The sequence below is a fragment of the Callithrix jacchus genome, chromosome X (assembly GCF_049354715.1).
Source record: "Callithrix jacchus isolate 240 chromosome X, calJac240_pri, whole genome shotgun sequence".
Classification (NCBI taxonomy): Eukaryota; Metazoa; Chordata; class Mammalia; order Primates; family Cebidae; genus Callithrix; species Callithrix jacchus.
Genome location: NC_133524.1, coordinates 22,759,367 through 22,773,912, shown reverse-complemented (window position 1 = coordinate 22,773,912; position 14,546 = coordinate 22,759,367). Strand labels below are relative to the sequence as shown.

The 14,546-nt window shown below is 40.4% G+C and overlaps 1 protein-coding gene across 1 annotated transcript in view; it reads right to left on the bottom strand.

The window, feature by feature from the left end:
- Nucleotides 1-14,546, bottom strand: part of PHEX (phosphate regulating endopeptidase X-linked) — a 230,315-nt gene that overhangs the window by 48,758 nt on the left and 167,011 nt on the right. Inside the window, exon 15 of the mRNA XM_078362509.1 lies at nucleotides 11,714-11,772. Coding sequence (XP_078218635.1) covers nucleotides 11,714-11,772 — 59 coding nt within the window. The remainder of the gene's footprint in view (nucleotides 1-11,713; nucleotides 11,773-14,546) is intronic.

Here is a 14,546-nt window from a genome sequence, read left to right as displayed (position 1 = left end):
TGCAACCAGCCTGCCCCATGCACTAGGTCTGCAAACAGCGTTTAGAAATACCCTGCAAGTGGTAAATGCATCCTTATAGGCATTCGTTCTGGGACTTACTATGATAACAGGAATCCCAAGACACTGCAGAGCTTTCCAGATGAGGCTACCTTTGTCTTCCCATGATACTACCCAGCACACCATTCTCAGATGCCTCCTTCGTTAGGCTTCAGAAACTGGGGGGCTGTATCAGGACCTCCAAATTCCTCAACTAAACCAGGACAAGAATGCCTTAAAATAGGTGTAGCAGGGCCGGGCGTGCTGGCTCACATCTGTAATCCCAGCACTTTGGGAGGCCGAGGCAGGGGATCACTTGAGGTCAGGAGACCAGCCTGGCCAACATGGTGAAACCCTGTTTCTACTAAAAATATATTTTTTAAAATAGCCAGTCATGGTGGCAAGCGCCTATAGTCCCAGCTACTCAGGAGGCTAAGGCAGGGGAATCACTTGAACCTGGGAGGCGGAGGTTGCAGTGAGCCAAGATTGGGCCATTGCACTCCAGCCTGGGTGACAGAGTGAGACTCCATCCCACTCCGTGCTGCAAAAAAAACAAAAGTTGTAGCAGGTGTTCCAAAACCTTGCTAAGTTCATCAACTGTCAGTTTTGCAAACTATTCGAAGTTTGTTCATGACTTAACTTCATCTAACTTAACAAAAGTTTTAAAATCTCAGTGTAAATTTTGGAAAGTAAACCTTTTGAGGGAGTATATCTAAATACGCTTTTTAAACTCGCTTATGTAATAACACTGCCTCTACTCTTCCCATAAGCTAAAGACCCAAGGAGATCATAGGCTTAGCCAAAAGTCTTACAAAGAACAGCACTCTTAGAAGAGGGAATAATGAACTGCTCGATGCCATCACCCTTTTGGGCATGAAATCAGCAGAACACAGGGACCATCTAACCTTCTCACCCTTACCTCTTGGCTGCCCTACATTCTACAGTATCTTGTTTCCATACCAGAATAGAAACAATCCCCCAACTAGTGAAAGGGCGACATAGGTGAGATTATATAATCATGACTAACACATTTATATCATACGTTTAAACTTTTCTGAGTGTGTTCATGTATATCATCTCATGGCTGGCTGGCTGGCTGGCTGGCTGGCGGCTGGCTTATTTATTTGTTTGTTTGTTTGTTTGTTTGAGACAGAGTCTTGCTCTGTCACTCAGACTGGAGTACAGTGGTGCAATCTCAGCTCACTGCAACCCACGCCTCCCATGTTCAAGTGATTCTCAAGCCTCAGCCTCCCGAGTAGCTGGGACTATAGGCACCAGCCACCATGCTCAGCTACTTTTTGTATTTTTAGTAGAGACAGGGTTTCCCCATGTTGGCCAGGCTGGTCTTGAACTCCTGGCCTCAAGTGATCTGCCTACCTCGGTCTCCCAAATTGCTAGGATTACAGGTGTGAGCCACTGCACCCAGCCTATCGCATGACTGTAATTCTCACATTTCCTATCCAGTTTTGAACAGTGTAGTGTGACAATAAATGGGATGCAATCAGATAAGCTGGGTTATACTCCGAGCTCTGCAATTTGCTAGTGCAGTCTTTGGCAAGTTACTTCACCTGTCTGAGCTTCAGTTTCCTTTTTCTGAGCCCATAATACCAAGTTTATAGAACTCTTGTGAGGATTAGAGATAACATACATTAAAATACCTGGCATAATGCTTGGCACATCAATGGTTCCTCAGCAAAAGGTAGCTGCAAAGAAGAATTTTAATCTCCATTTGATGGAAGTCCTTTAAAGCCTTAGTGGAAAAGTTAGAAAATTACAGTACTTCCCCCTTGTCCTTGGGGGATATGTTCCAAGACCCCTGGTGGACACCTGAGACCTCAGATAGTACCAAACTAATATATACACATGCATGCAATGCACAAATTTCTTTTTCCTCTACAGGTTCAGGTATAGAAGATTTGTTCTTACTGTAGATTTTAGCAATCTCAATATATGACTTTCTTTTAATTTCCTTAAGTGGAGAACTTTCACCTTAGCACAGAAAGGAAGCTTTTCTCTGGTATTCCTGAATTGCCAGCATCACTACTCTTTTGCTTTGGGGCCATTATTAAGTAACATAGAGTTACTTGAGCACAAGCACTGTGACAGTTGATCTGATAACTGAGACAGCTACTAAGTGACTAACAGGCAAGTAGCGTATACAGTGTGGATACACTGGACAAAGAGATGATTCATGTCCCAGGCGGGACAGAGCTAGACGGCAAGAGATTTCATCGTGCTACTCAGAAGGCCACATATTTTAAAACTTAGAAATTGTTTACTTCTGGCATTTTCCACTGAATATTTTCAGATCTTGGTTGACCATGGGTAACAGAAACAATGAAAAGCAAAACCATGGGTAAGGGAGGATCACTGTGCTATCTGTATTACCACTATGCAGTTATAAGAGAATGATCTCCTGGGATTTGATTTATCTACTTCCTACTCCTCCTCACACTTGTCACTGCCTAAGTTTAGGCCCTCCCCATCCTTCTCTTGAGCCATTTGCAAAACTCCTAACTGGTCTTAGTGGCTGCAATCTGTCCCTTTCCAGGCCTGATCTTTCATACTAGGATTGAGGAAGCTGATATAGTTTGGCTGTGTCCCCACCCAAATCTCATCTTGAATTGTAGCTCTCATAATTCCCACATGTTGTGGGAGGGACCCGGTGGAAAGTAATTAAACCATGGGTGCAGGTTCCCATGCTGTTCTCATGATAGTGAATACATCTCACAAGATATGATGGTTTCATAAAGGAGAGTTCCCCTGCACACACTGTCTTGCCTGCCACCATGTAAGACATGCCTTTGCTCCCCCTTCACCTTTCACCATGATTGTGATGCCTCCCCAGCCATGTGGAACTATGAGTCCATTAAATCTCTTTCCTTTATAAATTACCCAATCTCAGGTAAGTTATTATTAGCAGCCTGAAAACAGACTAATACAGAAATTAAAACTTAAATTGTTTGCCTCCTCCCATAAAAAGTATACTAGCCCCTTTGTGGGCCTGTTCTTTGACATGACCCACAAAGCCCTCCTTCCACATATCATCTCCCATCATTCCCTTTGCTCTCTCTTCCACCAGTGCAAGCTGTCCCACAGCAATTGTGGCCATCTCACAGTCTGTTACTGTGCTATGTTCTGCGTTATCTGCTGCCTTTGCACCAAACAGTGCCTCTTCCTGCATGCCCTAACCCTCAAAGCCTTCCCTCCCCAGAGAAATTTCTTTCTTTTCAAAATCCACTGAAACATCACTTTCATTGGGAATCCAATCATGACTCCCCTAGGTTTAATTAATCCTCCACTGTGGCTCCCAGAATGCACTGCAAACCCTTCTGTTGCACACTCAACATGATGTCCTCTAAATGACCTGGTAACAGGTTTGTCTCTCCCAACTCCTCAAAAGCAAGGACTAACAGCTAATAGTTATTGAGTGCCTACTATGAACTATAATCTCTGCCAAGCATTATATGTATGTAATAGTAGTCACCATCCTATAGGGTTGTTGTGAAGATTAAATATTATATATATATAATTAATATAGATTTTATATAATTTTTATGATACATAACACATAAATATATACTATCCATTAATAGCATATGCATAATTTATAATAAGCTATAAATGTATATTAATATATTATATATGATTTATGCATTATAGTAACATATTGTGTAATATCTATTAGATTATATATATTAGATAACATTAGATATTATATATATAATATCATTTAATCATCACAACAACCCTATAGGATGGTTACTACTATTATCTCCATTTTACAGATAATTAAACTGAGACTTAAAGATGTTAAGTAACTTGCCCAAGGGTGCAAGTTATTAGCGGCCAAGCCAGGATTCAAAATCAAACTGTCATACTTCGGAGCTCACACCCTTAACCACTATACAACACAATGTTATGTTATATACCCTCCTACCAAACTCAGTTAGTACCTGAGCATGCTATAATAGCTCTACTAGTTACCTCTTGCTGTATAACAAATCATCCCCAGACATAGTTACTATCTCCCCATTTCTCTGGGTCAGGCATTTTGGAAACAGCTTATTTAGGTGGTTCTGTATCAGAGTGTCTTGTGAGGTTGCAGCCAAGATGTCAGCCTGGGCCACAGTCACCGGAAGGCTTGGCTGCACTGGGGAATCTACTTCTGAGATGGTGCACTCACATGGTGCTCCTAATGGGCAGGGGGCCTCAGTTCCTTCACATGTGGACCTGTGAGCTGCCTGAGTGCACTCACAGTGTGGTGGCTGGCTTCCTCCAGAGTGAACAATCCACAAAACAAAATCCACAATGTTTTTATGACCCAGCCTCAGAAGTCCTAGTCTAGAATTTCCATAGCATCCTATTAGTTACAGTGATAAGCCTTACTCTGTGGGAGGGAACTAGACAGGGGCATGAATAGCAGAAAGTGAGAATCACTGGGGCCGGATCAAGTGAATAAGTGGAAAAAAGTTACTAAGAATTGGTCTGAGTATCAGGATCTCTTTTAGGTAATGAAAAATTTGGATGAGGTGACCACTTAAGTTTATTTCTAGCTCTAAAACGATGGAAGACTATTCCCAAATTCTATATATTAGCCTTATTTTCCCATGTCCCCAAGTGGAACATCAAATGAATTCAAAGATTTAATTTCATTAAATTCCAAGAGAAGCCACAGGTGAGTTTTTGCTACCTTAGCTTTTAATTTATGGTTTTTTACTTTATGGTTTCAGGCAGAGCTAATGAAGTATTAGAAATTCTCCCAGTTTGAAACACCGTTATTTCCTTAACAGCAAGACAAATCTATGTTTGATTTCCAGATTAATTCCATAATTCAATGCCAGCATAAGCCCAGCCTCTGGACAAAGGCTTATCTTCTTTAGCAGAATATCTGTGATTAAACTGAGGAAACAAAATCCCTTGTGTATAACAGCAAAGATAATAAAATCACTGGTTTTAGCCCTTAGGCCATGCTTGTTTTCAAGCCAAGATTTTATCTGTTTAAAATACTTCTTTAATTTGATTTGAGATGTATGAAAATAAGAACTAAATACTTAAATGAGGCACTTTTCAAATATGCTTTGATACTGAATACTTAAATTGAATTTTATTCTAAAGACCAATCCATGTAAGTAGAAATTAAAATGGAATATGAGCTATTCACTCTTCCCACCACTACCACTACCTGAATGGATCCAAAGAACCATGGAAGCTGAGTGAGAACTCACCTCAATGGCACACTGGAGCCCATTCTCTCAAAGCACTCTGCTCTAGGGGCTGGCAAACTGCAGCCTTGCCACCTGTTTTGTAAATAAAGTTTCACTGGAGCACACCCAGGCTTATTGGTTTATGAATTATCTATGACTGCCATGACAAAGTTGAGAAATCGCAACAAAGACAGTATGGCTTGCAAAGCCAAAAATATTGCTATCTGGCAATACACAGAAAAAGTTTGCTAATCCCTGGTCTACCCCTCTAGAGACTTAGCCTGAGGCAAGCTATTATTAGCTCAAGATGTCCATGCATACTATATGCTGTTCCAAATATTTTTATGGAGAAAAGGAGAGGTGTTCCTATTTATTTTGAGGTGTTACTTAACATACAGCAAAGAGAGAAAATTTTTCTTGTTGTTAAAGACAGGATCTTGCTCTGTCACCCAGGAAGGAGTACAGTGGCATAATCATAGCTCACTGCAGCCTCAAACCCCTGGGCTCAAGCAATCCTCCCACTTTAGCCTCCAGAGTAGCTGGGACTACAAGCGCACACCACCACACCTGGCTAATTCTTTGTTTGTTTTTGTAGAGACGGGGTCTTCCTATATCACCCAGGCTGGTCTCGAACTCCTGAGTTAAAGTGATCCTCCCACCTTGGACTCCCACAATGCTGGGATTACAAGCGTGAGCCATTATACCCACCCAGACACAAATCTTAATGATAGAACACAGTGAGCTTTTACTCTCGCATCACCTGTGTAACCATCTCTCAGATCAAGATAAAGAATGTGTCACAGGCCCCATCTCAGTCAATACCCCCAACAAAGGTAATCATTATTTTAACTTCTATCATATAGATTTATTTGCCTGTTCCTGAACTTTATACACATGAAACAGAATAGTATTTGGTCTTATACCTGGCTTCTATTACTCAGCATTTACTCAGTGGCACACATACATATTAAAATGTGGAGTAGTTCATTCTTTCATGGTTGTGTAAGATTCAATCATTTACCTCTTCTTCTACTGGGCATAAAAATCTGCTTATTTTATTGGGAGTGGAATTTCTGGATAATAGGAGATATCAGCAAACTGTCAAACACTTTTCCAAATTGGTTGTGCTTTATTCAAAAATATTGTTTTAATATATAAAATCAATCTCTCTCTCTCTCTCTCTCTCTCTCTCTCTCTCTCTCTCTCTCTTTTGAGACAGAGTCTTACTCTGTCACCCAGGCTGCAGTTGCACAATCTCAGCTCACTGCAACCTCCACCTTTTGGGTTCAAGTGATTCTCCTGCCTTAGCCTCCCCATGTTGGCCAGGCTGGTCTCGAATTCCCAACCTCAGCTGATCCACCTGCCTCAGCCTTCCCAAAGTGCTCAGATTACAGGCATAAGCCAGCACGCCCACCCTAAAATCTCTTGAGGGCAAAAGTTTAAAATAATTCCCCCTGCCAATCTTTATATTTTGCTGTGACACAATGGTTATCACAGGGATTCCTGGCATGCCAGGTTTAAATATACAAGCCCTGAGCCTGGCAATGTGCTGGCACCTTACAAATTCATATCATTAAATCCTCCCCTAAAACCCTAGGGCTAGATAGCCTCAACATGTGACAGACAGGACAATAGTTGTCTGGAAGGATAAAAACCTCAACTCGGGCCATACAAACTGGATCTCCGATCCATGTTCTTACCTTGCCCCTCTGAGAAGCAGTGAGATCAGCGTCACAGTTATCACAAAATTAGGGTTAGGCACCAGTCATCACAGATCCTTATTTTCCTCTTTAACCACCTTGTTAATTCAAATATAATTAAATTCTATGACAGCTACTGAGTATAACTACTTATACAGCAGATTTAAATCATTATAATTTCACACTATGCTCCATGTCTGGAGACGTTGCTACCCAGCTTGACAAGGGAAGAAACATAAGAAGCTATAACCACCCTGTAAAAATCTAACATTGAAAGATGGTCACAAATCACAGGGTTCCACACAAAGGCACGGATTTGAAAGAAATAAAATAAACTACAGGTTTTTCTATTTTCTGCTTAAATCTCTGTTGTGTGCAGAAACAGATTTAAGTGGCATAAATCAGAAAATGATAATGAGAACTGAATGAAATTGTCATAAATCACGTTACTAAGTATAGTTACATCTGAGATGTAAAACCCAATTAAACAGATGGCCACATGCTGTCAGAATCAGCCCCTAATCAATAAAGATGTTCATTTTAGAGAATCACCTCAATTTTTCACTTCTTCAGTGAAGCAAAAAGAAGGCAGTTGTAGGGTGGGGGAAGTCCCAGGAAACCCAGTGGGGAAATGTGCAAGAAGAAACTCCACCTGTCTTAATTTTTAGTCCAGAAAATCAGAAAGGAGAGACGGAAAAAAAAGGTCACCCAAAGGATTCCTTGTCATCTTGCCTGGGAATATAATTTACAATGAGAGCAAGCAGTGGTCATTAGGAAAACAGAAACAGCTTGCTTGAATCTCTTAATTAAAATACTGTTTCAAATTGTTCGTTTTAAAAACTCCTCTGCCCATAAACTTTCACGAAACCACTGCGTTACCCTGAAATGGCTTCTTCCTCAGTAAACCTCTGATAGGATTAGTCCTTCCTAGACAAGAAAAAGGCTGAGCAGGGGTGAACCCTGGAGATGGAACTATTATTAGACACACTTAAGTCCCCCAAGGAGAAGTAAGCCTTCGCTGACATTTTAAAGTGAATGTAGAAACAATGGCTTTTCTTGCATAAGAGCTGATCTCTTACACTCACTAGACTGGTGAAAATTAAGTCACCGATGCTGAGAGCTGTTAAAAATGAGGAGCAACAGAAACACTTCTGGACTTTAGAACACCAGCTTTGGAAAACATCTGATGTTATCTGGTAGATAACTTCTTCCTACCAGCCAAGAATGCCAGTCCTGGGTGTATACCCTCAGATACTTGTTTCAATAAATATTCATAAGAATATGCAGAGCAGCACTGTTCATAAGCAAAAGCCTGGGTGTGGGGACACATAGGTCAGACAATAGAAGAATAAACAATCTGGGGGTACAGTCATGAAATGAAATATTATACAGCAGTGAACATGAAAACCACCTACCACCACATGCTACATGGGCAAATCCTAAAGACATGTTGACTGAAAACACAGTTAAATTGCATACAGTAAGATGCCATTTTTATTATACTAAGAAACAAGTAAAAATAAACAACATGTTGTTTAGGGATACCTATATAAATAAAGTTTTGTTTTAAAAAAATCGACACTCATATCACAAGAGTGTTACGTCTGTGATGAGAGGAGGGATGGTTCCTGATTGGGCGAGGGCCTCATAGGCACATACTGATTTTGTCATGTTTTCATAAATTCTTTATAACTTACATGTGCCAAAATGCTACATATGTTCTTTCGCATGTACCAAATATTAGACAATAAAATATTTTAGGTGAAAAATCTAAACAATTTCTATTACCCAATATTCTAAATGTTATTATAATTGATAACATATTAAATTAATTATTGTAAGTATTACTTATAATTAATAACTCACATATCATAAGATCCCATATAAGATATGCAACTTGGTTCTCAAGTTGGCATTTAGGACCTTAAGAAAGCAATGATACTTTCATTATAATGAATATTTATATAGTAAGAAGTGACATTCAAAATATTTAACAACTTACTTGGTTATGTAAATTAATGTATAAATAAAAAATTCCCACCATCTGCTTGTCTTCCTCCTTTCTGTTGTCGGGCAGAGACTGCCATTCCTAATAGTGGCCACACGAGGGCGGCTCTAAGAAGATGTGCCAGCTGGTAGTGAGCCGCCACAGCCTTCCGGCTGTCCCATCTGACCAGAGTCCTGAAGTGACAACAGCCAGTATGGTGGACCCATGACAGACTGGCCGACTGGCCAGAAGGAAAGCAGGATGCCTCACTGAGAAGGTGGCCTGGACTTTGAATAAAGATTTGAAGGAAATGAGAGCATAAACCTAGCAGGTCACTTGGGGAAGTTTTCCAAGAGAAAGCGAACCCCAGGTATAAACCCAAGAGCAGCGTGTGTCAGATGTGCTCTATAAACACAAAGGAGGCCAGCGTGGCTGGAAGAGGAGGAGGAAGGAAGGGGGAAAGTAGGAGGAGGCACAGGCAGAAAGATCACAAGCCTCAAGGCCATTATAAATAATTTGGCTCGGCCAGGTGCAGTGGCTCAAGCCTGTAATCCCAGCACTTTGGGAGGCCAAGGCAGGCAGATCACCTGAGGTTGGGAGTTCGAGACCAGCCTGACCAACATGGAGAAACCCCATCTCTACTAAAAATACAAAATTAGCCAGGTGTTGTGGCACATGCCCGTAATCCCAGGTACTCGGGAGGCTGAGGCACGAGAATTGCTTGAACCCAGGAGGCAGAGTTTGCAGTGAGCCAAGATCAAGCCATTGCACTCCAGCCTGGGCAACAAGAGTGAAACTCTGTCTCAAAAAAAAGTGGCTCTTCCTCTGAGTGAGATGGGATGCAAAAGAGTGACACAATGTGATTGTAAAACATCTTAAAATCACTACAATATATTTAGAATAGACTGAAGGTGGGTAAAACAAAAGCAGGGAGGCCAATGAGGGGGCTATCATCATAATCCAGGTGGGAAATGGTAGTGGTATGAACAAGGGTGGTAAATTCCATCCCCTGCATTCAACACTGTAGAACTGTGATCAAAACCATGAGATCAGATGTTATCACCAAGCAAATGAGCAAAGATGGAGAGAAGAGAACAGAAAAGGTGCAAGGACTGAGGCTTGGGGCCTGCTACCATTAAGAGATATGGGAGATGAGGAGAAACCAGTGGGGATTGGAGCAGGAGTGGCCCACCCTCCTCAAGACAAGCCACCACTAACCGGAATTTGGTGTTTGTCATTCTCATGAATGTTTTTACACTTAAACTACAAACGGATGGACCTCCAAACAATGTATAGAACTGTTCTGCATGATATTCTACTTCATTCCTATAGTATCATACATGATATATTTTCCCAAGGTGTTTTTTTCTGCACAACCTAATACTTGTGAAATTCATCCATTTTAATATATGTTGCTCATTTTTCACTGCTGTGTGGTATTCCTTTGTGGGCATATGCTACATTTGATTCATCTTCCTGCAGAGGAACAGGTAGGTTATTTTGCCTTTTCTACTATTGTAAATAATACTGTTATGAGCATTTTCACATGGGCCTCTTTATGCCTTGGGCAAGAGTTTTCTAGGGCAGCTGTTACCAAACTGTAGCACATATTACAATCACCTGCAGTTTTTATTGCAACAGATTTCTGAGCTCCAACACCAAAGTGTGATCAACAGATCTAAGGTGGGGCCTGAGAATTTGCATTTCTAACAAGATCCCCCATGATGCTATTACTGTAGGTTCAATGACCACATTTCAAGAATCACAGCACTAGAGCACATTCCAGGAGCACAGATGATGGCCATAGGTATGCATGCACATCTTCAGTTGTTTTTTGAGATAGTGTCAAATTTCCCTATAAAGTGGATGAGCCAATCTATCTTTCCACCAGCCAGTATGTGTCCTTATTGCCAAGGCTGGGTGCCGTCAGACTTTTAATTTATGCCAATCAAATCTTAATAATTTTTAAGGCCAGGTGCAGTGGCTCATGCCTGTAATCCCAACATTTGGAAGGCCAAGGTTGGAAGATCACTTGAAGCCAGGAGTTTAAGACCAGCCTGGCCAACATGGCAAAACCCCATCTCTACTAACAATACAAAAAATTAAAAAACTCAGTTAGCTGGGCATGGTGGTGCACACCTATAGTCCCAGCTACTCAGGAGACTAAGGCACAAGAATCACTTGAACCCGGGAGGCAGAGGTTGCAGTGAGCCAGGATCACACCACTGAACTCCTGCCTAGGTGACAGAGGGAGACTCTGTCTTGAAAAAATAATAAAGTTTTTAATTTATCATGGCATTTTTAATTGCATGTATCTGATACATATAAGTAGAAAACTTCAAGACATAACATCCTAGCATTAATAAGGATATTTCCAAGCTTCTTTCTTACATACAGATGGTCCTCTTAAGGTCTACAACCTTCTCAGTTACCTGTTTTCCACCAATCCTGCGAATGAACAAAATGGTATGGACAAAATCAGTAAGGCCGTTATGAGAGGAAAGTGGAAACCTGCTCCTTTTCATGGCAAATTTCATTACGGTTTAATTTACTGTAGTTGATTTTTTTTAATCAATGGTGACATAAAACTTAAAAAAAAAAAAACCAGTAAGCTGAAGAGAGTGAGGAAAATTTGGCATATAGGTAGGAAAACAACCTTCCTTCACCAGCATACCCTGCCACTTTTGGGGGAAATAAAGAATGCCTTACCCTCCATCACAGTCATGGAAGAGTTCCTTCCATTTTATACCACATTACCAAGAAGGCAAGGAGCCAGTACTCACGGATCTGGTTGGTGGATGCGCTGTAGAAGGCGTTGACAGTCGTCGGATTTGTAAACCACCTGTGGAAAAAGAAACAAATGCCAGAGAGTAATCATCATTATACAGGCAGGAGGGAAGCAGAGACAAACAGAGCGTGGCTGGGTTTATTAGCAGATAACCATGGAACAATGGGAAGGCTGCACACGAGGGGAAATTATTCCCTCAGTTTAGGGTTACTGTACTGCTCTAACCTGAACATGGCTCAATGAAGATGTATTAACATACCCAGTTATTTATTGTTACTAACTTAACAGAAAAAAAGTCAGCACACCAGTGCTTTTGAAAAAGTTTTAATGAGAAATTCTAAAACCTAAAGGGCTCATCCTGCAAAGGGAAACACAGCAATTATGTATTTTCCAGGCACTATTCAATGAGTTGATTGGACAAATGTGTTTCCACGCTGCATCACCTCTGACCTGTCCATCAAAAAGTTTTGGATTGGTGACAACACAGAGGTCCATTTAAAGAAAGGTGAATAAAGGTCAACTACGCTACCCAGAGGGTCTGCCTGCTCCAGTGGAAAGTGTACTGCCTCTATCACTAACTAGCTGAGTTGTGTGGGAAGAGTCATCTACCTTCCTGGGGTTTGGTTTTAGCTACAAAATTAAGGCACTGCATTAGGACATCTTAAGGATATTTTCTATCTAACAGGAGTCTACACCCAAATCTTAAATGCACAATAGTTTACTTGGATCAGCAGTCAGCAAATTTTTCTCTGTAAAGAGTAAGATCATAAATATTTCAGCCTTTGCAGGCAAAGAGGCAGAATCAAGGATATTATGTAGGCACTTAAGAGCAAAGTGTTCATTAATTTTATTTATGAAATTTAAAAAATATAATAGTGATCAAGTACAATTATTTCTTTTTTTTTTTTCTTTTAGAGACAGGGTTTCGGTATGTTGGCCAGGCTGGTCTCGAACTCCTGACCTCAAGTGATCCACCCACCTCAGCCTCCCAAAGTTCTGGGATTACAGCCGTGAGCCACTGCACCCAGTTGAGTACAGTGATTTCTAATACAGGCCTATTAATGAGAATAATGAAATTATTTTGGGGTGAGATAACATTTTGCTTAATTGGGGTTGAAAATTATGCTTCTCCAATTTGGAGGTTCCTCCAAAAACTAAAACTGGAGCTACCATATGATCCAGAATCCCACTGCTGGGTATATACCCAAAGGGAAGAAAATAACTGAAGAGATATCTGCACTCCCATGTTTGTTGCAACACTGGTCACAATAGCCAAGATTTGGAGGCAACCTAAGTGTCCATCAACAGATGAATAAAGACAATGTGGCACTTACACACGATGCAGTACTCTTCAGCCATAAAATGAATGAGATTCTGTCATTTGCAACAACGTGGATGGAACTGGAGGTCATTATGTTAAGTGAAATAAGTCAGGCACAGAAAAACAAACATTGCATGTTCTCACATATTTGTGGGATCTAAAAACCAAAACAATTGAACTCATGGACATAGAGAGTAGAAGGATGGTTACCAGAGGCTGGGAAGGGCAGTAGGGGAATGGGGAAGAAGAGGGGATGGGTATTGGGTACAAAAAATATATAGTTAGAAAGAATGAATAAGACCTAGTATTTGATAGCACAACAGGGTGAATATAGTCAATAATTTAATTGTGCATTTTAAAATAACTAAAATCGTATAAGTGCGTTGCTTGTAACACAAAGGACAAGTGCTTGACAGGATGGATGTTCCCATCTTTCATGATGTAATGATTAGGCAGGCCTGAATCAAAATATTTCATGCGCCCCATAAATATTTACAACCACCACGTACCCACAAAAATTAGTTTAATTAAAAAACAAAAACAAAAAACGAAGTGCTTCACCATCATCAAACCAACTGCAAACATTTATCTCTAAAACTCATTCTTAGTTCATGGCCCATACAAAAACAGGCAGCAGGTGAGATTTAGCCCACAGGCCACTGTGGCCAACCCCTAACTTAGATGGTTGTGAGTGTCAGTAACTGCTTGTTATGAGTAAAACCAAGTGATTCATCTTAAGCTAAACTGCTAAAAATAAACTCAAGTCCAGCAGTGGCATGCAAATATAGTTCCAGCTACTTGGGAGGCTGAGGCAAGAGGACTGTCTGAGCCCAGAAGTTCGAGTCCAACCTGGGCAACATAGTGAGACTCTGTCTGTAAAAAAAATAAAAAAGGAGAGAAAGAAAAAAAAAAAACTTCTATAAATCCCTTTCTAGAACAATTGTTTTACTCATTTATGTCTAACAGGGTAATTATGTCAGACTAACAAATTAATTTATATCGGGTTAATATGAAACTAATAGGAAACACAATTGTTAATACTAGTTGGTAAACTCATACCTTCTTCCCAGCTATTAAGAAGTCTATGATATGTCATTCTGTCATCATCATTATTAACTAACATTCATTGAGCACTTACTATATACTAAGCACATTCTATTCATCACTTTTTCCCCACAGCAACAGAGGAATTATGAGCCCATTTCACAGATGAGGATAACGAGACTTAGGAGCATTATGTACTTGTACAAGGTCTAACTTTAAACTAGTTCTCCTAAGCATTATATTATACTGAAGTTACTGGAAATCAAGAAAGAGCACCTCCTGTCTTTTCAAAACTGAAACCTAGACATATTTACATAAAATGCATATTCTTTTCCTTCAAATTTAAGGTATTTCAATGAAGCCCTAGTGTTTAACATAAACTTGCTGGTTGGCCTAGTTTCCTGAGGAAACAAGTGAGGGGAAAGCACCTCTATTGACCCTAACTTTGCTGCCTGTAGTAGGT